General features: G+C 45.6%; 1 protein-coding gene across 1 annotated transcript in view; it reads left to right on the plus strand.

Annotated features, from left to right (window-relative positions):
• DNAH9 (dynein axonemal heavy chain 9) overlaps nt 1-26,237 on the plus strand; it is a 188,826-nt gene that overhangs the window by 133,171 nt on the left and 29,418 nt on the right. Inside the window, exons 59-62 of the mRNA XM_052688193.1 lie at nt 986-1,108; nt 12,707-12,900; nt 16,898-17,046; nt 19,594-19,721. Of these exons, the coding sequence (XP_052544153.1) occupies nt 986-1,108; nt 12,707-12,900; nt 16,898-17,046; nt 19,594-19,721 (594 nt within the window). The remainder of the gene's footprint in view (nt 1-985; nt 1,109-12,706; nt 12,901-16,897; nt 17,047-19,593; nt 19,722-26,237) is intronic.

Here is a 26,237-nt window from a genome sequence, read left to right on the forward strand (position 1 = left end):
AAAGATAGTTAAGGTATCACTTCAAGGCATCAGGAAAACCAGCATCCACTGTTTCAGTGGGTGGAGGGAATTAGATGATGAGTTGCAGGACTCTCCCATATAAAGAATCAGTTGGCTCTTGAACTGAGTAGCTCATTACTGTCATTGATGGAGGAGATACCAGGCATGCTTCAGAAGCCATTGCCCAGTAGGCAGTAATGAGATACAGTCTAGGATCTGTAACAAGGAAACGAGAAGCTCACCATGCCAGCGTTGCTCTTTTTCCTTCCAGAAATTCTGTTCAGAATGTTCAGACCTTGTCTCAGAGATACGGGCAGTCTGGCAGCACTCAGTGCAGCGGTTCCAGCTGGACTCCTGAGCTTCCAGAGCTTTCCAGAATGGCCCCAGGCATTGCTCTGCTGGTCTTGCTCCATGTGTTCCCCAAAGCCATCACTGGTGGTAAACACACTGATGGCAGCAGAACGGCCATGTGCTCTCCAGCACACCACTGCTGGGGACCTAAAGGACACTCGTTCTCCCAGTGCATGTGCTGTGAGGCTTTTTTCACTCTCAGTACGTCTCCAATTACTTTCAATAGAAGAAAATGGTGAGAGGTGGACAAGACCTTGGTGGTGTGCCCTAGGGATGCACGCTCGAGTTCCTTGCAAGAAAGTTGTTTGTTCTTTAGCTGCAGGTATCAAGCACAGGGACTGCAGCACATCCTGCTGCCTGCATCTCCACCAGCACTGTGAATATAAGCCACAACTTTTCCCACAGTTTTTCCAAATTTTGACTATTTTATGCTACATCTCCATACTTGTTCTGGGTCCTCTCTTGAGGAGACATAAAGCACTTGCAGGGTATGTTTCAGCCCTCCAGCACTGGATACTGTGTGTTTTTTATCTGCACACTTGACAGCTACATACATTGAATGATTAATCTGATAAAGCATTTGCTGCTCTGTATCCTGACTGCTCAAGGATATCTTGCTTGCTTGCAATTACAGATACTTCTGATGAGTAAAGAAATCAATTCAGTAGAACTGGATTTCCTTCTCAGATACCCAGCACAGCCCAGAGTCACAAGCCCTGTGGAGTTCCTGTCTAATCACTCCTGGGGAGGAATCAAGGTACGTATTTTCACCTGAAATGTGTGAAATCAGCATCTCTTATCTCCTCTGAGGGCCTTTCAGCATCTGTCAGGCCAGTCCTCATAGCACTGGTTGAAAAAGTTCTGACCATACATAAACAGCACAAAAACACACAGAGTTGGAGAGCTCTGTTGATATGAGATGAGCTTTGAGGGCTCTGTGTGACTTTACTCCTGATTACCTCTGTGTCTCTGAGAAGGCTTTTCTTCCCTCTGAGGTTTAGGCTTTTCCTTCTGTAAGGAATAAAAATGTCTCATGTACCCAGATTGCAAAGATCCTCACTGTCTTTGGGAGGAGGTGAGACTTTAAGGCAGATATGACCATCTGCAGACATGTGCTGGGGGCACAGTTGTGCCAGGTGAGCAAAGAAAAGCACAAAAAAACATGCTGTCATGGCAGTGAGGTTGTCTAACAGCTGCCGTGTGTTTTGGGATGAGAGCCGAGGGAGAGCATCCTAGAGAGATGTGTGTTATCCCACCTTTGCACCCACTTGTCAGCAGGTGGAAGTTGTGCTGGATTTCAACCTGATTCAGGATAAGTTTGTGCAAAATGTGTCTGCTCAGAGGAGGACCTCCCATCCCTGCCTTCTCACTGGCAGTGAGGATGGGCCCTGTGCCCCGTTCTGCACACACAGGTGACCGAGCTCATCTTTAAAACATCACAGTCACATTTGCAGCCATAAAACAAAGCTGTCACTTCTTACTAAACCAGCCCTTTTCCTTCTCTCTCTCCAAGACCTATTTCCAGTATGGAGGAACTATGTGCACCCTTTCTCTGTCCCTTGTCGTGTTCCATGTATGGATATATCGGGTGAGCGCTGCATTTCAGTTCCTCTTAAGTCCTTCCGAGTTGAAATTCTTCACTGACTGGGAGGGTTTGGTGCTGCAGAGCTTCTTTCTGCTTCAGTGCTGTGAGCTTCCTCTGGGAGCTGAACTGGCTGCCACCACAAGTTGCTGGGGTGTCAGGCTCTGATTCTCCTTTTGAAGATCTTTTAGTGCATCTGAGGAAACATTACGCTTTTGCAGTGCTCACGGATGCATTTGCTAGTCCTCCTGCAGTTGGTACACTCTCCAGACAGACACCTTCTCAGTTTGCAGTGAGTTTTTCTGCTCTATGGGATGATCCTTTTAGTGCCAGCCAGTTCCCTTTCACATGTGGGTGGAATGGCCTTTTCTGGACCCCTGTGCTCCATCCTGTTGGTTTCAGCTGCCTCACTGCTGTCATGGAGTTGATAGAACTGCCAGCTCAGGCTCATAAACACCAGAAAGAGCATCCACACCCCATCACTCACTCTTCAGAACTTATTCTATCACACAATACACAGCACGGGTGTGCTTCATCTGGTTCCCAGGTGGGCTCTTCCCACTGAGCTTCCTCTCCCATTCTGAGTCTCCTGGGGCTTGCGGTTGGGACACAACCACGTGATGCCATGCAGATGCTGCTCTGCACACCACTCTTTTGCAGAGCTGGGGGATGATGGGATGTCAGTATGTCTGTGAGGGCTCCAAGATGCAAAGTCTGCATCCTCGCTGTGGGACTGCTGTCTGCGTGAGCTGCACATCTTGAGGACCTGCAGTCACTGGTCAGTAATCTGCCCCAGTGTACTTCAGCATTTCCAGATAACGAATGCTTTATTACTGAATATGCTTCAGATTGTCTTTTGTGGTGTGATTGTTTGCAGTATTGATGCTACTATAAATAATGCAACGGGTGTCAATTTTATTAGTGTTTATGTCCTATTAATGTGTGTTGGCTTATTAGCCCTGGAGTTTTTGGCAACTCCGGTTACTTGAGGCGTAATTTTAGTACGATTGCATTTTGTCACAGACTGCTATAATTAGGTTAATTAGTCATGGCTTCTGTAGAGCTTATGAGCAGGCTAAAATCTCCTTTTATCGAAAGATTAAGTGCTGTAATGAATTGTTTCTTCAACAAAGCTGGAGCAAAGCACCTTTCAGATTGGCATTTCAAATCTGAAGTGGAATGAAGCATTCCGTATGAATTTTCAGAGGAGCACTGAAAATGCGCTGCATTTGACAGAGGTTTGAGGCCACAAGAAATCAATATTGATATTAACCTCCCAGTCCATGCCTCCCATTTTGGGCACGTTAACTTCAGAGCAAACCTCATCAGGTGATGAGGACTGAGGGCACACAAACAGCATTGAAGGACATGGCTGATTACTTCTCACTTTGTATGGCTGATAATACCTACAGGCTGGGAGTGCTGTGCAGTTGTGCAGCTGTCTCAGCTCCTGGTGCTGGCACATCTGATGCACATCTTTAATTTCATCTTCCAACTTCTTTTCAGTTCAGCAGAAAATTTCCCAGAGCTGTTTGTTGTAACCCTTGTGCCAGGGAGGCTCAGTGTTTACTGCTGAATGAAGAAACCCATGTGCCTGTCGAGAAGGGCGCAGTTTGTGGAGAAAGGTGTTTTATGTTATTAGATGTGATGATATACTTGAAAAAATAGGCAGGTTGCAGGCTTCCTAGTGCCTCTTTAAGCCTGGAATGGGAGCTGAATTCAAACCAAGTGCAGGCTGAGAAAAAACTTCTCTGAGCTCGACTTGATTCTGTCCATCAATCAGCCTGTGTGGGAGAAGGTAACTCCTGCCAGCCCCTTTTGAGGCACATTCATTAGCTTTGGAGCGAGGGGAGAGCTTAGCAGAGGACGCAGGTGTTAGCTTCAGCACAGATACTGCCTCTGGGACGTGGCAGGGGTAGTTAAGGGCAGAACAGGGAGAAAATTACACTGTTTAATCATTTCAGTACCTTCTGCTGGGTCCCTGGCCCCAGTGTTCAATAGTACTGGTCATTTCAGATGTAAGGCTTGTGCACTGCGGGTATTTAATAGTGATCTCTTGAGAAGTCAGAAGTATTCCTATACTCCAGATGAGGTTTTCTGTCTTTTTTCAATTCCCTTTGTTACAACTTGTTGCGCTTCCATCAACTGCTGTGCCCCCAGTTCTTAACTTGAGGGTTGTTATTTCTGTTGGTGCTTCTGATTTGACTGTTGGTCACCTATGCCAATAAATGTACGGCCACACCTTGGACCGAAAGGTGCAACAGTGCTATTGCTTGAGCTGCACGGGACGACAGGCCACAAGCACATGCAAGACGCCACTTTAATATTTCCACTGCAAGATGGAACTTGAAACAGGATCGGTGTAGAAGTGGTCCTTTGTAGCTTTGTCCTCATTTCTTCTCCCTTCCTTTACTTGAAGGTCCATCAGATCACAGAAACTGAGTTTGGAAAGGACCTCTGGAGACCTTATTGTGATCTTCCAATACTTAAAATGAGCTTATAATCAGGAGGGAGATGGACTTTTTACACGTTCTCTTAATGATAGGACATCAAGGAATAGTTTTAAATAAAAGAGGAGAGATTTAGGTTAGATGTTAGGGGGAAACTTTTCACTCAGAGGATGGTGAGGCCCTGACACAGGCTGCCCAGAGAAGTTGTTCGTGCTCCATCCCTGGAGGTGTTCCAGGCTGGGATGGACAGGACCTTGGCAACCTGATCTAGGGACTGATTTATTGGTTGGCCACCCTGCCCATGGCAGGAAGTTGAATCTAGATGGTCTTTAATGTCCCTTCTAGCCCAAATGTAGTATGATTTTATGAGGTTACCTGGTCCAACTCCTGCTCCAGCAGAGGCACCCAAGGTAGGGTGCCCATGGATGTGTCCAGGCAGCTTTTGGAAATCTTCAAGGAGGAGACCATACAGTCACTCTGGGCAACCTGAAGATAAAGGTGTGACCTGTGAAGATTATCTGAAGTGATGCCCCGAGGTCCCTTCAGCCCAATCTACCACCCAGTCTGTGTGTTATTCTGCTCTGCAGTTGTCTGGAGGGCTGGGACAGTCAGACAGGTCATGCCATGGTTCTGGTTCATGGTTCATTTGCTCTGAGCATGGATGTACAAATGGCATTATTGAGTTCTGCGTGTCTCCGTGGTCCTTTTTTTCATGGCTGTCTTAGTGTTAACCAGCCCTTTTTTAGATGATTGGGGTGGGTCTCAGGCTACAGAGGCTAACTCAAGGTTGGTGAATGGATTTCCTTGTGCCCTGCAGTGTTCTCTGCTGCAAAATTCTCCCATGCTCCCACTCCCTTCATGCCATTCCCTTCCTGGGGAGCCATATCCACATCGCCCCGTAGCCTTGTTTTCCTGCAGAACCGTGGTCACAGATTAACCCTGTGTGCATCTGGCTTCCAACCTCAGCAGCCCATTCCCTCAGGCAGCTCTGGATCTCCATTGTACAGGCGCACGCTTCCCAAGTCTGATTGCCTTTGTGATATTTTCTGCAGCGCCTCTTCATTGCCAAACGCAGATGTGTCCCGTAGGATAAGTGAAGCTAGTTAATATACAACAAGGATACACCTGGCCAGCTCGGGTTACTTCTTCATCCCAATCATTTCCCTCATCTTTTTCTGAAGAGGAAGAATTTTCATTATGTAGATATGAAAACGCTACTGAAAAGGCATTGTTTAATAAATGTGATGTTGAATAATGAGCTCTAAATACTGCATTCAGCTTTCAAGGAGGAGAACAGCAGCAGACAAAGCCGTATATTAACTCCATGTTGATAATTCTGCGGAGTGCAGGTGATGAGACTGCGTGTAGTTTACGAGATAAAATACAAAATCATATATTTTATATTTAAGAAAACTGGATTTTCTTGACAAAATAATAGAAAACTCTTCCAACTTTTCCTTTATGTATTTCTAGGACACTGAGATTTTTCATTCTTGTCAAAGATTCATTGTGATACAATCTGCTGCATATATTGTGGTCTTTGCACATAAGCAAGGTCCTTTGATCAGGCTGGTCAGATATAAAAGACTTGCGGCTCACAGCTTCCTATGTACGTTTATTATTATTATTATTATGCCAGAGAATCAGTCTTAATTAAATCTCTTCTATTAACTCAGTTCTTAAGATGTACAGCCTTTCAGAGCATCTTTGATAGGAAGCATTGATTATGACACTCCGCTGTGCATTTATCTGCTCTCATCTGGAAGTTTCCTAAGGACATTAATCTGTCCTCACCAGCCCTCAAGTTTTGGAGAAGTCTCACAGAAATAACACTTGAAATCATTCTACCTTTTCTTTCCTTTATTTTTTTAACCTAGTGGCTAATAATCTAATGTTTATCTGAGATGCAGCAGAGATTGGGATCGCATCAAATATTTAAAGGCGTGCTTTGTCGGTTTGATTGCAGATTGGAAATTGGGTTTTTCTGGATGTATCTTGGGCAGTGTCCTTCACGTTCAGTGCTCCCTGTCGTGCCACAGAGCCTACTGTTAGTTGGTCATTTTGAATGTAAAGTTCTTTCTCCCTTAAATGGAAGATACAGCTTTTTTCGGTATCTTTCAAACGTCCAGTATTTCTTTTCTTAGTCATTACGTGTCTTTTGGAGTCGTGTCGCTGTGCTTGAAAGATAGAATCAAAGATCAGTTGCAGTGCACTCAGGAGCAGGTGGGCCCTAGAGTGACTGTGGAGAGACCTGATGGCTGAGCCCTGCGACAAGGGAGTGCAAGCAGCCATTCCAGGTTGGACACCAAGTACTGCAGCAGGGTGCGTTTGGAGATGGCTGGAGTTTGGCTCCTCTTTATAAGCTCCTCCACATCTGCTGTAAAGGACCTGCTGGAGCTCCTTGTTTCTGTGGCGTGGTGGAGTTGAGAAGTGTTTGCTGTGCTTGGCAGTGTTGGGTGGCTGTGAAGAGTGCAGACGAGGCGTCCAGTGAAGCTGTGATGTCTCTGGAAGCCCTGCTGGCAGCGCCGCCGCTCTACCTGCATCGAAGCCCATGAAATTGCCTTTTGTGAAGGCACCTGTGATCTGTGGATTATCCCCACCGAGTGCACCAGAACGCTCCAGTGACCCACAGTACTGCCAGTTCCTGTCCTCCGGTGGATACAGTCTGACAGGACCGAGGGGACACACTGAGAATTGGCCATTTCTCTGCTGGAGTCTGATTTGATCTTTGAGTATTGCAGATGGATGTGTGGCTTCTGGAGACAGGAGAGAAGTGTCATGGGGATATGGCTGCAAGGAGAAATTGAGGAGAAGCGGAGAGGTGGTCTGAGAGCCTAGAGGCTGAGAGGACAGTCTTCAAAAGGGCTCCTCTGAAGGGAAAAAGCCATCAGTTGTTGAAATCAATAGAAGACAACAAAAACCATGTCAGAGTGCTGCAGGAAAGACTCACACCAGACATCTGGCCAGTCTGTGATGGAGGACAGGAAAGGACTCGCAGCATAAACAGTTGGTGGCTTCCATTGCTGAAGTAGTTCTGTTGGGTCAGGTCAGGGGCCCCAAGGAGCTCTGCATCCTCATCTGCTTCTGGGGTTGGCTGCAGTGACGTGAGCTCATCAGTCAGCTTTTATTGAAAGAAATGAGGAAGATTAGAAAAACATTTTTGTGCTGAGGGGTGATTGAAGTTTGTCAAAACCATCATGTCTTTATTTTTACCTTCAATAGAGGTGTCCTCACGAGTTGAATAATTCAGGCAGTGCAGCTAAGGAGAAAATAACACCTTCAGTGAATGAATAATACAAACCAAAACCTAGTGGGAGAAAGATGGCAAATAATCCATCATTTCCTACATGAATCCTCCTAGTTAACAGTAGTATTCAAATGGAACAATTCATCTGCCTGTGTGTCCCCTTCCTGAATGACCCAATCTATCACTGTAAGCCGGATGCAGGTTTGGCTTTGCCATTCCCGAGGAGCTTTCTCCAGCTATGAGGGTGCTAGTTTCCTTGGGAGATGTGGCCCACCCAAATAATATTTACAATAAACAGGCATAGGCAGAGCTTACCAAGTGGGTGGGCAGTGTGAGAACACCTTTAGAAGGTGTTTTGAAAACGTCTGAGGCCATTTCCAAGTGTCTGATGTTCACGCAGCCACTCTGCAAGTTCACACCCGTGGACAGAGAGATTGAGGATGTTGTGCTCATTTTTGCTGAGCTCATTTTGTGGCTAATAATTAGGAATTAATCATCTCACAGACTCTTAAAAATGGGGGAATATTGAATATGTCTTTCCAGTGTTCTGCAGTTGTGACTGGGAGCCATGTGATGTTTGATGCGTTCCTTCTAACCTCAATGCTCTTTAACTGTAGGGCTCATTTGTAAGGCAAGATAGATCCAGAGCTCAGACTGGAAGTATGAGTCTGTTACAAACTGAAGATTCAGAAAGTAAGGATAGCTTAAAAAAAAAAAGAAAAAAAAGAATTTCCTTTTTTTATTGTGATTTTATTGTGTCTTTTTTAGAAACCAGCCTTCCGACTGCTGGGGAACTGGGTGAGTGGTGTTGGATGCTCACTGTGGCAGCTCTGGGTTTATTTGCCCTGTTTTACTTCCCATGTTCTTTGTGTCAGGGTGCAGCATGGCAATGGAATCTGGTTTGGTTTCCCTTGCCTCAGAGCTCTTCTTGAGCTGGATGACACTGGGGGAAAGGTATTTGAAATTATGGAAGTAGTTTAAAACACAAAACCGCATTTTGTTGTCCCTTAGCGACAGCGCAAGAAAAAAATTGAGATGATCTTCCTTTTTATTTAGATTCAGTAAAATGTTATGAAGCAACATCTGAACTTGGGGCCAGTTTTGACCACATGGTGTCCTGAGAATAACTGCCTTCTGTGATAAGGGCGTGTGTTTTCTCTAATAAATTTACAAAAGCTCATTGCAGCGTGTCTGGCACCAGAAGATAAATTGCATGAGGTTGCAGTGACACCAGAGCTTGGAAGTCGTTCTTTCCCCTGGGGGCTCAGCCTGTGCCCCGGGGGCAGCAAGCAGAGGAGAGCTGAGTACATCATTGCTCATCGCTGTGCCCTTCTGCCTGGGAGCTGGGGGCATTCTCACGTCCCCCTCTCGGGGCTCTTGGCAGCAATTCCCTCTTCCTTCTGGCCCCAGGTTGACTCTCCGAAGGGCTGTGTGTCAGTGTCCCCATGTGGGAACATCTGCAGCTGTTCTGCAGTGGCAGAAGGGTGTCCTTCTCCAAGATGATGGCTGATGTATGTTGTATTCCCTACAGCTGTAGGGGGAAAGAGTGCTTTGCATTTGCGAGCTTGTGAGATTCACAGAACTGCTGACATTTCAGCTCCAATTTAAAGTTCTGACTTAGATGAGGAACTGTCAAAGAAAACTGAAGTGATAAAGCAAATTGTCTGTGATTCAGTGGATGAAAAATCACTCTTTGAGAAAACAATGATCCGTGCCTTGACATGTGCAAAGAGCCCTGTTTTGCTGGCAAAGTCTTACTTGGAGATAGAAACCCCAGACCCTCCTGCTTCCAGCCATCGGGGACAGACACAGCGTGGGCTGCAAAGGCTGGAACTGCAGTCCTCCAGTCCTCTTGCTCATGTTTTATTTTGGTTAATGCTTTTTGTCTCTCTCAATTTCCATGACGACTCTGGATGACAAGTTTGTTCTCTGCTGTGTTGACAAAAATAGCCATTGCTGTACAGGTTGGTTGTTCCAGTTCATGCCCCTGCTTCTGCTCTTGCTGCTTGGAAACTGTGCTGTATTATCACCAGTCTAAGATTCTTGGATAATATCACAGAGGAAGTATTGAAGGGTAATTGATATTCACAGAAGGGTTACTGATTGAGATAGCTTTCACTGCTCCAGCTTTTAAATAGTAACGTGTCTTATTAACAGCATCAGTCCTAATAAATGCAATTTAAATTGTTGACTAATGAAAATTTCAGTGTTAGTTTATATAATACAGACTTTATGCTTGCTATTAGAGCACTCTTAATTCTGCAACATGTTGTTCAGGGAGAGAGAAGCCATTATCTCTGATTCTGTCTGTCAATTTGAAAGAAGAAAGCAGTTTTTCAGAGTCTCTTGGTAACATCATCAAGAGACTTCTCGAAGCAGCGGTAGCCAAAGTTCTGAAGTTTTACTTCACTTCAAGAGTCAATAGCTTAAAAACGTTTTACACAAGCACTTGTGCTGATGAGTCTATGGAATTCAGCATTTGGCACCGTATTGTGTTCAGCCAGGAGAGGTGCATCAGATGTATTTACAAGAACAAGGCGGTAAATACAGGGCAGGCTGTGTTGCTGCAGGTTTCAGTCTCTCGTGTTCTGCACAGTGCTTTCAGTTGCGATGTGGTGCTGATGCTAGAGCTGTGGCTTCTGTCTCTGAGATTTCTCCACATCAGTGCTAATCCACACATGGCAGCAGCATCTGTTGGGTCCCTGCCTCGCTCATGCTTTTCACACACTTCTTGGCATGCCTTGGGCATGGAGGTGAGCCAGCCCAGCCTGTGGCTGCTGAGTGGTATTGCAAGTGATCCATTCTCTTCTTTGTAGAGCTGTTAATGAAATCGTGACTTGGGACAAGGCTTGATTCATTGCAGGAGCATGTATAAAAGCATCTCTGTGTTCCCGTAGCTCTGGCTGTGGTCTTGGAGCACTTGCCCTGTGAGGAAAAGTGTAGGTTGGACTGACCACCTCCTGAGGGTTTCTCCAACCATTTTTCTGTCATGCTACAAGTGTTGTGTTCAGCAAACATCCTGTGTCAGCGGCACCCACCGCCAACAGCTTTGTGACCTCTTTCTTTCCATCATCTGCTGGTGTTCTCACTGCTGGAAACATGATCTCATTCATTATAAGGAGCCCTTTTGCTGGAGCATGGCTTCTGAATAAATTCAGTCAGTTAGAAAGACCAAGGTTCTTCATGGGAAGCCTTTCCAGAAAGGAAAGTGCAGCTTTCCTTCCATCAGCACAGTCTGGCCTCTGGTGCCTTCCACCTCATTTGCAACAGCCCTGTGTCCACAGCAATCTCAGCAGCTGTCAGGGCATCTACATGACTTTCAAAGCCCTTTGGTAAGCGTGTATTTTTTCAGCTGATCTCAACAAGGTGTGACACCAACATTTTTCAAGGCGCTTTCTTGGTGCTTTCTTTTTGTGGAGGAGCTATATGGGATGTGAGCTGGAACATTAATGGTGCAAAACACCTTTGCCCATCAACAAGCTTCTGCTCTGCTGCAAGCGTGTCCTTGTTCCTACAGAAAATGGCTCATTCGCTGTCTTATACTCCTCTTGTCTCTTCATGTTCAACTGCTCATAGCTTCAGATTATGCAAAATGTCCTCAAGATGTTTGTTTCAGTGAGAATTTCACTTGAAATCCACAGGAACTTTACAAGCTGTGCAATACATTTTGCTACAATTCGTATTTTCTGTGTACTGTTCATAGTTGCCGTGGCAGGAACATTAAAAAAATAGATGCATTTTCATTGAAATTACCAATGATTCCCTCCACTGCTCATCTGTACATCACTTTGGGACGTTCCACAGCTACCTGTTCTGCTACAGGCTTGTAACACCAATGAGTGAATCCTTGTTAGTATTTGGCAAGTGAAACACTGTGAATTACACTGTCACAGCAGTCTGTACATGTTTATATAGAACATGTAAGTATCAAGGCAGCACCCAACTGCTTGGGGTTGCAGTGCATGTGCAGAGATTTATGGTCACCTTGACTGGATGGTGGAGTCTCAGCACTGTGGTTTCTCACTGTGTGAGTGCCCAAAGCCCAAAAGCAGATTTTACCATCAGTTATGATTTTGGCTGCACAGTTTTCTTTGTTGGAGCAGCAAGGTGGCATTGCAGACCTGTAGCTCACAGGATTGTCAGAGGTAAGTGTGCTTCCTGCCAGAGGTTGGCTCAACATTTCCAGTACCCATCCAAATCACTCATTTCTGGAATAGCTCATAGTAGCGAGTGCCTGCTACCCAAGTTGGTTGGGATCCGGGTTCGAAACAAGGAGTGCAGATTTCCTCTCACTTTGGGCTATGGAAAGCTGCATTGCAGATGATGCCAAATTTTCCTCTGTTGTCACTTCCAAACTCCCATATCGCTGTGACTGTGCTGTAAAGGGGATGTGGATGCAGCCATGGCTTCACTGGATGGGGAAGGTCCTTGCAGTAATGTGAGAATATCTGGGGAGGTTGTGCTGGATGCTGTATGATGTCAGATCTGACATTGTTGGGGCAGCCAGTTCAGAAAATGCAGGTGGCAAAAAACCTCAGAGTGGGTACATTCCACAGGTATGAAACTGCTCCTCTCACCCTGAAGCGGTCCTGTAAATGTCCCGGGCTGGTTGGTACCTGTTGATGCGACAGTGTGCTGACAACAGAGGTGGGAAAAGGAAAACAGACAAGATCTGATCCTGGCGAGGTTCTGCCTGTGGCTCACAGGTTCCAGCTTTGACCTTTCCAATGGAGCAAAACATGAGCAGACAGTAAAATTAGAAAAGCAGCCCAAGTGCACATAGGATTGTTCTTCTGTTACAACAAGACTAAAGGTAATGGCTTTAAGTTGTGCCAGGGGAGGTTCAGGTTGAATATTAGGAAGAACTTATTCTTACAAAGAGTAGTAATGCATTGGCACAGCTGCCCAGGGAGGTGGTAGAGTCACTGTCCCTGGAGGTTTTCAAGGAACGTGGAGATGTGGCACAGAGGGATGTGTGCGTGGTGGGGGTGGGCCAGTGGTTGGACTGCATGATCTTAGACGTCTTTCCAACCTTGATGATTCTATGATTCTGAAGACCTTCCTTGAATTTTCCAGGCTCTCTCATCCATGGAGGAGTTCAGAAACCTGGATCGGGATATTGAGGGCTCGGCAAAACGGTGGAAGAAGTTTGTTGAATCTGAGTGTCCTGAAAAGGAGAAGTTCCCCCAGGAATGGAAGAACAAGTCAGCTCTGCAGCGCCTGTGCATCATGAGGGCCGTCCGGCCCGACCGCATGACCTACGCCGTCCGGTGAGGGCACTTCTCCCTGTCTCAGTCCATTCTCTTGCTTATCAGGCGACACGGCGTCTGTGTTTTCTGGGGAACAGGAGTAATTCAGAAATATGTTTGGTTTCATTTATGATAGAGTGTAAGTTTTACAGAATGGTTTTCTGTAATGGGGTCATTGCTGAATCAGTTATCTCTGTCAACACCTCTCATTCAGTTGGAGTTTCTTGCCTAAGGAAATCGAACCCCAGCATGGCCAGTGGTGATGGAAGCAGTACTACCAGCACTAGGTGGGGAGCAGACATACCGAGTCAGAAACAGGCATTGTCATAGAGGTCTTACATATTCACTGGAGTCTTTCTATAATCAAAACTGCTTCTAGAATTCATTAAGGTCAATACTGTTTACTAGACTGCTTATGGCCATTGTTCCTTAGGTGCAGGAATAAAGTACTGAAGTAAAGGGAAGTTTTATGGAGGTGCTTTGTGTGCTTTTTGTTGTTGTTTTGGTTTTTTTTTTAATTCAAAATTTATGTGATACTTGTTGTGATTGTTATAGTTGTAAATTATGTATTAAAGGTAACCAGGCAAATCTAAACTTCATAAAGATATGCAAAAGCACTATGGCTAATATGGCTGTTCCAGGAGAAACTAAAGGTCTTTGACTCCATTAGGACTTGCTTTTTCATTCCTTGTGCTGGTAGTCTATCATCTGACATTTCTGCAATGCCTCTTATTCCACTGCTGCTCAGATAGCTTAAATTGCTCCACCATCTGGCAGGTGTGATTGCCAGCCCATGAGCTACACTTTTCTTGGTGCTTTAAGGTGCACAGAAAAACATGGGCAAGATTTTGAGTGAAGTATCACTATGGCCAATGTTACTGCATTTTATTCAATTAAATGATGACATTTATTATCGTTATACCATTCTAAACTACCTTCTTTTTCATTAGTTGCTGTTTTGGGGCTGGACCCTTTGTATGTTCTCTCAGCTTAAAGAATTGCTCTTCTTTTTGCTGTTCAGCTTGAGTAAAACACGCTCTTGTCCTTCTGAGCTTTTAAGTGCCTGCTTCACTTAAGCAAGTTTAATTCATTCCTTTCAGTCAAAATGGTGGTACTTGTATAGCTCAAAAATAGCTGGAACATAAAGTTTCAATTCCTTTCATACTTCTCTTTTGTGAGAAGGTAAGAGAATCTGAATTCAAAAATTTGACTGAATATTTTTAGGGCTTGGGCACATCAAGCTTTTCTGTCTGCATGAGAACATCTAAATGTATTTTTTGGTGGTGTTTCTTACCTAGAGATAGGTTACAACATAAACCTTTTCAAATAGCAACTCTTTACAGTGCCTTCTCCACAACTCAGTAGATGCTTGTGACTAAAATTCTTGAAATTCAACACAGTCATGAAGTAGTCCCAAACATTCTAGATAAAGCTTTTGTATCAGAGAACCGTAGAATGGCTTGGGTTGGAAAAGTCTTTAAAGCCCACCCACTTTCATGCTCCTGCTGTGGACTGGTTGTCACCCTCCAGATTACGTTGCCCAGGTTGTTTAGGGAAACAAACCTCCCCCAAACCAAATGGATAATTCTTAGTGGTTACAATGCCAGCCAAAATGCCTTTGACTTCCTTTTTCCTCCATGAAAGTATCATACTCCTCAGACCTTTCTTCAGCCAGCAGCCTGGCTTGAAGAGGTGTTGATCCATTAGAGAAGATAGTTGGTGTTCCTAAGAGATTCACCCCTCTGAAAAACACCCACATCTGTTCATCTGTCCTTCTGTCAGTAAAACCTGGTACTCTGACAGAAAGAAAATGTCTTTGAACTGGATGCAGTAGCATCCCCAATAACAACGACACAGTTGGGCAACAGTCCCCTGGTATCACTTTCTTCCATATGTCTTCAAAACCATGTTGAGTCTGTTACTGTTGAAAGAGTGGAGATTCTTCCAGCAGAGCACTAAGGAGTTGCATCTCATGCCCTAAGGACTTCAGCCTTGGCAACCCTGGTTCAGCCAGAAGTGCTGATCGTTGCATCTGATCAAATTAATTGACTTTTTGATAGTTTATTCTGCAACATTACTGGATGCCACAAGTTGTCTTGCAGTTCTCAACTTGCTGATCTCTTCTTGCTTTGCTAAATACCTAATTGATCATCAGTGAACTCACTGTAAATACTACCATGACTATAGAATCATAGAATGGTTTGGGTTGGAAGAGACTTTTAAGATCATGTAGTTCCAACTCTACTGCTGTAGGCAGGGACACCTCCCTCTAGACTGGGTTGCTCGCAGCCCCATCCAGCCTGGCCTTCCAGGGAGGGGGCATCCACGTCTCACTACCCTCACAGATATTATTCCTAATATCTAATCTAAATCAACCCTCTTCCAGTTTAAAGCCATTTAAACCTTCCTGCCTTTCTGAAATAGGTGCTTGGCAAGTGCTTGGGTGCCTTTAGGGGGTCACAGAGGAATTCAGTAACTGAAACAAAGGTGCCCAGGGGCTTTTTAGATTCCCTAAGATATCCTGACCTAACCTCTAGCTGCTGTGTAGAAAGGTGGAAGACCCTTTGTGTCCCACATTGCACTTACCAGAATTATAAAGATGGTCTTGAAAGCTCTTTGGAGTCATCCTCCCGATGCCCATGTACAGATTTTTTGTGTATACTTTTTGTCACTTCTCATGGCAGATCCCTGGGGATCTTTGCACAAGCTGTGCCTCAGTTATGGCACATGTATGGACTCCTCACCTACGGGGGGACTGCATCGAGCACAGAAAAGCTGCAAGCCACTCAACGCGTCTGAAGAGAATGCCTTTAATGATGGCACCATTATTCAAGTGCTCCTGCTTATCTTGTGGGCTGCCTCTATGAAGCACTGAGAGCAGCCTCCATCCCCATCGCTGAGGGCAGCCCCTGCTGTCCTGCACTGTGACTCATTTCGGAGTCCTCAGGACACATTCACTGTACTTCTCAATCTCCAAAGCATTATTTCATGTAGAATGTTATGACCTTGTATCTCACGGATTTTCTTAGATGCTGTACACTGAACGTCTCCATCAGCTCTTCAGCAAATCTTGACCCAAGCCAGAAAAATCTACTTTGAAGAGGCTCCAAACAAATTGGAATTTCTTCCTTTTGCAATCCCTTTAGGCATTTCTATTCCAGTTGCCTTTCACTCGTCCTTGAAGGCTCTCAGCTCTCTTAGAAAGAATTTGGCTGCCTTATTCTGGTATTATCCCCAAGTTGAAAACTGGTTGATGTTTTTGTTCCCCTGGTACCGAGTTTTCAAAAGGCTGAGTCATGCATCTCCGCTAGAAAAGCAACTGCTTGTTCCTGGGCTTTGAATGTAATGCTCCTGCATTTGAATCAATGCTCACTGTACCATCTTTGTATAAAGCAGTGATTTTTGGTAAGCTCACCCCAGGGAAATTCAGCCTGGCCATTCTCCATACTCTGCTCCCTGTTCAGGCAGCTCCTGTTCGCTCCGTTCTATTTTTCCTTGTGACTCTCATGCAGAGACTCAGCAACACGCACAGGATATTCTTAGAGCTCTTCCCTTTTATCTTCCCAGAACAAAGCAATTTTCTAAATCATCCGGACTTTTTGTGGCTTTTGGTGCTAAATCTAAAGGAATGCTGCTTCCTCTCAAACTGGATTAAAAGCATGCTGTGGTTTTTCTGTGCATTAACTTAACTATTTCTTCTCTCCTATCTGTGTAATTACCAAACCCGTGCTTGCAGCAGCAAGGTCCCACTGCTTGTCCTTCTCACTTGGTTGTTCACCACAGATGTTTCTGTACCACAGGCCATTTCACACCTGTAGGAAGTGCCAGAAATTGCTTAGCAAGAGATAGATCCCAGAGCCTGGGCTGCAGACCCTTCCTAAAGTGATTTTATCCTCATTTATTTGAGTTTCTCATTTATTTGAATCAGCAAAAGCAAAATGAATTAGCTGATTATTTGTACGGGAAGCTTTCTTTCCTGAGCTGTAGTAGATTGGCAAAACTTTTCTCTTTTTGACAGAGATTTTGTAGAAGAGAAGCTCGGCAGTAAATACGTGGCTGGGAGACCCCTGGATTTTGCAGCTTCCTTCGAGGAATCGGGACCTGCAACCCCAATGTTTTTTATCCTGTCCCCAGGTGTTGACCCACTGAAGGATGTGGAGAAACAAGGTAAACGAATCATGGCTGATATCACAGAACTGGTTTGTATCTTCTGCATAATTATCTTGGCGTGATGGTTTTTTTTCATCTGTTTGTAGATAATTGAGTAATCCAGTAAAAATAGATAATTGTGAGAGGATGTGATTTGTTTCTCATTGTTTTTTGGTCTTTTTTTTTGTTTTCGTTTTCTTCCTTCAAGGCTTTTGGATGTTCATCTAAAGTTTAAATTAAACTTGTCTCTTTCTTGCAATGCTGAGATTCCCAGTGTGGTTTACACTGCAACGATTTCTGAGCTGGTTTTGTACACAACCTATGATTTACGTCATAGATATCCAGTACACTGCCAGGTAGCTAAAAATACGCAGCAGCATCCTGCTGGTTAGAGCCAGAGTGTCCGGTTTTTAATCCCATCCTTCTTGAGCTGTTTTCAGTGTGGAAGTTCTGGCGATGTGCTGTCACACTCAGAGCCCAGGTGCACCTTGGAGGTTTTGCAATTTGAGAGCCCAGCGATGGCTGTGATGCAGCCCAGTGCTGCACTGTGAAGCTGCTGAAGGTCTCAGCTTCACTTCAGAAGCATTTCTGTTTTCAGCCTGAGCATCTGGAAATGGGGACAGCTTCACACCGCACTGCTGCCAAGTCAAAGTCATCGCAGGCACTTATTTTGAGACTGTACAGCGGAGCAGCTCTGTCCCGCTGGAGCTGAGGTTGCCTTTGGGCACTGCCTCAGGGTGCGTGCACATTGCTGTTGTGCTTCTCAGGTGTCCTTTCTCCCTCTCCAGCCATGCACTACCCACATCTCCAAGACCATTGCTCATGGACAAGCAGTGTTGCAATGTTGCCAGCAGTTCGGAGTGTTGTCTAAACTGAGTTTCGTATCAGACTAGCACAGTAGAACTGCTGGCCAGTTTATTGTGGGCAGATCTCCAGGCTAATGCTCAGCAGGGCTGGCAGCCCCAGCAGAGAAACCAGCAGCACCGATCTGAGGCATTGTGAGGGTGTGTGGTATCTGAGCACTGCCTGCCTGAGCTGCAGGTTTGTTTTCCTCTCTGTGGTGCACCTTTGGGTCATCCCAAATAATGTTCAAGTCAGTGCCAATCTAGGCAGTCATAGAATCATAAAATGACTTGGGTTGGAAGGGACCTCAAGGATCATCAAGCTCCAACTCCCTGCCACATGCAGGCTGCCACCAACCTCCACATTTAATACCAGCCCATGCTGCCCTGGGCCCCATCCAACCTGGCCTTGAACACCTCCAGGGATGGATGCGGCATCCCCAGCCTGTCTGGGCAGCTGTTCCAGCACCTCACCATTCAAGTTCTATATGAGTAGCAGTGCTGCTGGGCCACAGGGCAGTTCTGGGCTTTGAGCTCTGTTTCGTTCTCTTTCTGCCCCTGTATCAGTTCTCACTGCTGTGAATTGAAGGGGACTCAGTGGGGAAGGCCCTGCCTTGTGCCTGGCTTCCCACTGGAGCACACTGATGCTCCTGTCTCTCACTGTCACTTTCTGTTATGTGTGATGGAGCATTAAATTCCAGCTGTGAATTATTTGATCAGAATGGTAAGATATATTTGTGTGTAGCTGAGCACCTGGGTTAGTCAGCCAGAAGAGTTACAGCAAATAAAAATGAGAGAAAGCTGGCACAATGAAACCCTTGCTTTGTGGCTGCCCTTAGGCCTGCCTTGCTGGGATTTGTCCAGACTCATTATTCAGTGTTTTCCCCACCCAGTGTTCCTGTGAGGACAGCTGCCTGCCCCACTCCCTGCTCTCCCTCCTGCAGGAGGAAGCCTGGCATCACCTGGCTGGGGTGATCATGCTGCCTTCTGTGAACTTGCCTCATCCCTCCTTGGGAGGATGGGTCCTGAAGGCAGCGCTGTTCCGTGCAGAGCAGATCAGCAGCTCTCAGAGTTGGTTGGCAGCCAGATGTAGTGAGAAGGAAAACTGGAAGTTCTCAAAGATGGGCAAAACGGTGTCCCAGGGTTTTTTATCTAGTAAGGCTAAGTGGAAAGTGTAAACAACTGGAAAGGATTGGGTGTTTGTTTTATGTGTTGCCATCTGTTTCCAGTCTTGTACCAAGAGATCAGGCTTGCTAGACAAATCTTTTCCTTGTTTTATTCTGAAACTTGCCTGGAAGCCCTGGCCACCCATTCCCTTTCTGCTGCCTGCTCACAACCAAAAGGGCTCCTGCCCTCGCTGCTGGTTTGAGCACACGTTCACATGGCACATTTCCCCACTGAACAATATCTTGTTCAAAGCTTATTTAATCAGCAGGAAATGATTTTAATTTCCTACCGCTGTAAAATATGTTTTTGCACAAGGTTACAGGGGAATAATGTTCTTTAAACAAGAGGCACTTTACCTTTGTGTTGATTTCACTCTGTAATTAAAAGTAGTTTGGAGGAAGCCAGTGCTGTTTCCAGTGTTTTGGCAGGGAGAGAGACAAGATAACTCTTGTGAGAAGTGTGATGGCTCTTCTGTGAGGTTTTTGATGAGGCTGAACTCAGCGTGGCTACTGCTGTTCCAATTAGAAAGCATTGAACACCGCTCTTTTTCTTTTAGGGAGAAAACTCGGTTACACATTTAACAACAGGAATTTCCACAATGTGTCCCTGGGACAAGGCCAGGAGGTGGTTGCTGAGCAAGCTCTGGACGTGGCTGCAGCAGAGGGGCACTGGGTGATCCTGCAGGTACTGCTGTCTATCTGGAAGCAGGCTGGTCGCTCCGCCAGTGTCCAGGTGCTGACTGAGTTAACACAATTATCAGTTCTCTCGTCAGATGGAACAAGGCATTACCTGTGTTTTCAAATCACTGGTTTCTGCTTGTTTCTTGCTGTTATCTTCTGCTTTTTATCAGTCTTTGTCATCTTGGTTCTGTTGCTCTGTGAGCCCTCTGCAGGATGTGCAGTTGTACGGAGAGCTGGCAAAGGAGATGGTGCTACATTTGCCTGTGCTTCTGTTTGCTCCATAAATATGTAAAGGAGCAATGTTCTTGAGAGCTGTTAGAGTTGCTCACTTTCCACCACTCCAAACTTGCTGTGTATTTAAATGAGCAAAGAGAAGGCATGCTCCACTGTACGAAAGGCAGAGGCTATCAGTGGAGCTGATGCCTTCATGCATCCCAAAACAGGTAAATGCTTACAGCTCTCATCAAATGATGCCAAGTCTTACAAGGTGTGAGGGGAGCACTGTCTTCAAGTGCTCTCTTGAGTCACTTATTCTGTGAGTGCTTTGGTTTGCTAATATGCAGCTCTCATCTCAGTTCTTGGGAATCCCTCTGTTTTCCTCTATGTGGATTTTATAAACATTTATTATCACTGAATTGTTTGTGTAAGGATTAGGCTCAGACAATGCTTGGTGTCCTGCTCTGAGCCTACGGGCTTCGTTCTGGATTTAAATGAAATGCCATTGATATTTTGATCTTCCTTCATGCTCTTGCTGCAAGCTTCCTCCAAGGTAGACAATTCTGAGCTTGTCAGGAGCTTTTAATAAAGGCAGCTGTAATGCTGGCATCCACTTTTAAGACGGTGAAAAAAATAAGCAAACTTATGAGATATCTTCCATTCAGTATTGCAGAGTGAAGTTTTTGGTTTTCTTTCCTGTAATGGGGAGTAGCTGCTGCATGGGATCTGCAGTGGTACAGAGCTGGCAGGTTGCCCTGGGGCTCGTAGAGGAGTTCAGCTCATGGCTGCTGGCAGATTTTGATGCATGGCAGAAACTGAGGGGTGCCAGCAGTGGCTGTGAGGGCAGGCTGCCACACACCAGTGTGGGTCTTGTTGGGGGCATCGACCACCTGGGATTTTCTCTGCTGTCAGCACAAAACTAATGAAACTGTGCACATAAATGTTTTAGTTCTGTGTTGTGATTGGTTTAGAAGAAAGCAACACAGACAAGACTGATGCTGAGCAGAAGTCAGAGGCCTTTCTTCCTGTCCCTGCAGTCATTGACCTCCTGAGCAATCCAGGCAGAGCCTGTGAGCGGATGGTGCTGAGGGGTGGTTTGCATCAGGACAGGCTTGGGAACATCCAGCAGGTGCTTGAGGCTGGCTGTGCCATTCCCCTCCAGGTTCTGCTTTTGAGGTCCTGATCAGACGTGTGGAAGGACAGCAGAGCAAGGCACCTTAGCTGCCCATCAGAAGGGCTGAGCTGCTCAGCTCCAGATTGTGCCCATCTCTTTCCAAGGGCTGGATCTTCATGTACAATGAGAAAGAGGTGCTATATGGCTGTCCCCTAACTTGAGCAGCTCATACTCTGTTCTTTTATGGTCAATAGAAATGCATCTGAAAGCAATTCATTCTCTGGACAAAGTTGTTTGCAAGATTGAACGTTTTTTCAGGACTGAAATGCTGACTACTCCAGGTGCTGGTGAATCAGTATCTAAACTCATCACAGCAGGAATCAGTGAGCAACAGTCCCACAAAGGATGCTCCTGTCATTTCAGTCACAGGTGGTCATGGGGAATACTTGCAAATACTTGCCATATGGCAGTTGGTTTGACAAGATCTTTCCTGCGAGGCTTCTGGTGACAGGTGCCATGCAGACTGCTTCAGGAGTGTCTGCAGTTCACTTACACAGCACCTGGAATGACACAGACAACTCAATATGCAAAAACACCCGAGCATTTTGGATCATTGCTATTACAGTAAGAGAGAAGACAGAGCAGATCTCCAGGCAATCAGGGTAAATCAAAATCACTGTTTGGAGCCTGTGTGCCATCCATCCACAGGACAGCTACGTGCAGGCTTCCCATTTGCTTTTGAGCAGGGCAAAAGCAGCTGTTAGCTTCACTTCTGTACTTCATCATCCACTGAACAGCTCTTCAGGTGACATGGAGTTGAGCTTCCCTTTACAACCATTGAATTTGCTGACTTGTATCAACCCATATACACGCTCCAAGACAAACACTTGATGGGATCACCTAAATGGCTTTTACACATATAGTTTGACTGGAACCAGAAGTCAAGTACTACAAGCAATAAAGAGGCAGGCAGTTGGCTTTGTGGAAGTCAGTTGCTATGGGGTATTGAAATAGTTGGGAACTCCCTCCTGTACTACAGCCACAGCATTGCTATTCTTGTGCCTTGAAGGGCTGCTGACCTGGGGCCAATTCCTCCCGAGCTGTAATGACCAGCCAACATTGCCTGCTGGATGGCAGCCAGCACTGCAGGAGGCAAATTAAGAAAAGCAGCAAATGACTCTGCAGAACCTGAAAGTGTTTCAGCTCACCCTGAAAATGGAGGTTTTCATGAGTGAATCATTTTACAGGGCAGAACAAGAGAGAGCATTTGTCCCTTCGTTCTCATGGACAGAGACATACCCATGAGTGAGAGCCAAGCCAGCAGTGCTTCCTGCCCCTGCCACCAGCACAGCACTGCCTTGCAGTGTCACAGCTGATGAGAGAATGGAATCTATGGGCATCACTATTCTCTAAACAGACAGAGGGTCCAGCTGCAGAGTAGGAGCCTATCTGTGGCAAACATGAGGCTGCTGAAGAGGGAAATGTGAAGTGAGAGCCACAGAGAAGAACCTCAGTACTGGCCCAGCTGCTGCTCCTTTCTGAATCATCTGTTAGCACTGCAGAATCAAGGAAAATCTCTGTGCTCCTCTGAAATCCATTTAATATCAGACTCAGCCTCTGAATCTCCTGGATCATGAATTTGGAAGGGTTTAAAACAGATTTTTCTGGCCGTGGTAAAGGCACAGAATTTCAGTCTCATGCTTTTCCCTGAGATGGGTGCACCTCCATTCCATGTGGCGCTGAGCTTCCCCTGTTGACTGTCACATGCAGTTTGCAGCAGTCGTAGGGCCTGGTGGGAAGGGGTCTGTCAATGAAACTACACCTGAAAAACTGAGGAAAGTCTTAGATTTTTCATATTCTTTTAGATTTTTGCACCAACTCATGCTTTTCTCAAGACTCATTTTTGGTGCCAGGAGAATTCCTGGAGTTGCCATTTGCGCAAGTGCTGTTTGTAATTACACTATGGCAGTCAGAAGAAGATTTAGGGACAAAGTGCCCTAGCTGAGAGGCTTCCAAATTAGTGGGAGGGGGGCTTAGGGTCAGAGCAGGGCTGAGTGACCCCCAGCAGGCAGCACCTGAACATCTTTGGCTCCTGGGCAGGTCACTAAAGGCTGTTACCAGCAGTTCAAATGATCTTCATTTCCATGAGAAAGAAACTGAGACAACTACAAATAAAGTATTTTTAAAGCAGGTTTTATCGAGCATGCAGTCCAGGTGCTTTGGAGTGCTGAAAATCCATTACAAACATCAAGAAAACAACGTAGGTGTGAATAAATGCATTTGTTAGTGTCTCCTCACCAGCAACACCTTGATGTTGTTCTCAGGGTAGAAGAAATTGTCGGTAGTTTCTGGATTCTCACTGATAACGTTGGGAGAAATAAGGTTCTGTCATGTCACAAGGATGCGATCCTCTCACAGGACATCTCATCAGAAAGCAGGTTTCTTTTCCAGGTTTCCAAATGCTTCTTCCTTTAGCTCTGATCAAGAGGAAACCCTATTCTCTCTTACTTTTCAAGATGGGGGATGGAGTTGGGTGCAAACATTTGGATGATGGATGCCAGCTCACGACGCGGTGGCTCACAGTGTGTCACATGAAGGGAACGGTGAGATCTGACCAGGGATGGAAAGCTCTTCACAGCCTGGAGGTGAACGCAAGAATTCCTCTGACAGCATCTCCCCGGGTCACTTGTTGTCATCCTCTGGTCCCTGCCTGGAATGCTTTGGCTGTGGGAGTTTGGTGAGCGCTCACTCCCAGGGTTGGAAGATTTGATGTCCTTGAGGGCTGGTTGTTGAAAACCCACGCAAATGTACTTTTCTGGAAAACAAGATTTATTAAAAGTAGGAGGAAAATCAGATCAAAGAGAATAATGTGCTCGACTCAGAGAGCTGGATAATCTATGCCTCTGAATATTAAAACACTGATAGAAGAAACTGCGAGTCCATTGCAAGCTTTTGTGATGAATCTGTCAAATCAGAGGATGCCATCTGACTAGAAAATAACGGCTTATTTAGCACATCTTCCAAAACAGAGAGGAATTATTGGAGCACACTAATTAGTCTAAACGGTATGCAGAGTTTCAGAACAAACTTTGAAGGACGAAATGAGAAACACAGGTAGAAGCATCAATTGTAGTAGGAATTTGTAAAGGTGGATGAGGTCTGTCGGGTGGTTTGCACTATGAAGATTACTGACGTTATAGAGAAGATAAATTTGGTGGCCCTCTTTGAGCCAGGGAGGTTGGACCAGATGACTCCAGAGGTCCCTTCCAACCCTGAGCTTCACTGAAATAAAGATGTGAGCTTAGTAAGGCTGCAGGTGCCATACAGGGATTCATTAGGGATGCTGTAGAAGTTGAATGTTGCTAGCAGGACTGCTAAAGAACAGCCAAGGGACTGATCTCACTTAAAGCATTGCATAGGCTCAAAGAAATGACCGTGTGTTGATGGCTTTGCATTGATGCTTGATTACCAGAAGTGTAGTCCATACAGAAGAAGATCGAAATGTGATAGAAGGTAACTGGAACAGACTGTAGGATTACAGTAATTGAAATAGGGTGAACTTTAGTAGAATAGTGCAAAATCACGTGCTCAGGACTAATAGCAAATGGAAAAAGAACTTTGGACAGGAGAAATGCCTGCTGTAAAAGCAGCAGGTATGAACTGGGAGTGGAAGGTGAGGCCACTGTCTGAAGGTTCAGCACAGTGTCCCCATGGGTGTGGTGATAAAGCTGAACTGTTCTGGTGGGGTCTTGGTATGGATGTTATATGTTGTATTATTTCCTCTCTTCCCTGCTGTTCTGATTCTGTAGGCAGCTAACATCACAGCATGTGCTGCTGTGACTGCATGAAAGCAGGGTGGGAAGTCCTGGCAAAGCATGCAGACCTGGGGCAAACTGCTTTGTGTGGTGAGCCTGTTGTAGGCAGCATACTTGTCAATAGCTGTGGGCACCTGCCTTGCAGGCCAGTCCTAAGGATGTATCTTCTGTTCTCTGTAGGCACAAACTGGGAAGCTAAGATAGCCAACTGAGTCTGTAAGTGTTTTGACAGATGAAACCTGGGGGAAAAATATCTCCTTTCTAAGGTATCCATGAGGAAAGCCTTGCACCTTCCTAGTTGCCTTGGTAGAGGTCACATCCAGCTGCACTGAGCTCCAGCATCTTGCACACAGCAAGGAGAACAAACAGGAGAACTTACAGATCCACATGCTGCCATAGGGCTGCCATCTGGTCCAGATCCCATAGATGTGCTGGGATGGCTCACTGAGTGCTGCCATGCATGGAGAGCAGCAGGAATGCCTATGGATGGTTGAAGAGTCAGCTGAGAGCTTAGGAGGTTGTCTGGCAGAGCAGTCTGGGTTTCATGGTGGGTTTCTGCTGAAGACTGCTATGGAAGGTGGAAGTGGGTGAAGCCTTATTCAGACAGGTCAGGAAGCCTCGCTGGCACTGGAACCTCTCTCTTCTCATGGGGAGTTTCAGCCACCCTGTAAGTGCTGGAGGGACGATGCAGCAGGGCACTGAATTGAGGAGGTTTGTGGAGTGCATTGGTGGCAGTATCCTTAATCTGGTTGATGGAGGAGCTGAGGAGAGGAGATTCTCTGCTGGACTCAGTGCTCAGAAACAAGGAAAAGTGATAGGAGATGTGAAGGTCAGGTCTCTGATGCATGCAATCTCGTGTACCTAGGGAGAAAAGAACTTTGCACATCAGAGAGCCTTAAGTACATACAAGCATGAGCTGTGTCTGCTGGGTTTCCTTCTCTAGCCCTGCTCTGAAGCTTTTTCCCAGGGCAGAGGTCATTGCAATCACCAAGTGATATTTCTCAACCTACTGGCAAAGAAACAATGAAATTTGTTTACATGTTTATAACTGCAGATCTGGATGAACTGATGCAGAGAAGAATTCAGACATTAGACATTCCCAATTTAATTGTAGTCTTCATCCATTAGCTAAAATGTCATTTCCCTCTCTTTGCAATCAAGTTAATGTAATTCTTGAGCATCTTTCCATTTTCATAGGTATTGGTTCACTGAGTCAGATTCATGTGAGTCAGATTCACTAAACTAAGTAACAATGAACAAAACTGTATGAGAGTCAGACATTGGCAGAGCACTTCTTAATGCATGATAGACACAGCGGAGACTTTTTCTGTGCAATGCATCACTAGACTTAGCTGCAAGCATGAGAGATATTGTC

The sequence above is a fragment of the Tympanuchus pallidicinctus genome, unplaced genomic scaffold (assembly GCF_026119805.1).
Source record: "Tympanuchus pallidicinctus isolate F22 unplaced genomic scaffold, pur_lepc_1.0 scaffold23, whole genome shotgun sequence".
Lineage (NCBI taxonomy): Eukaryota > Metazoa > Chordata > Aves > Galliformes > Phasianidae > Tympanuchus > Tympanuchus pallidicinctus.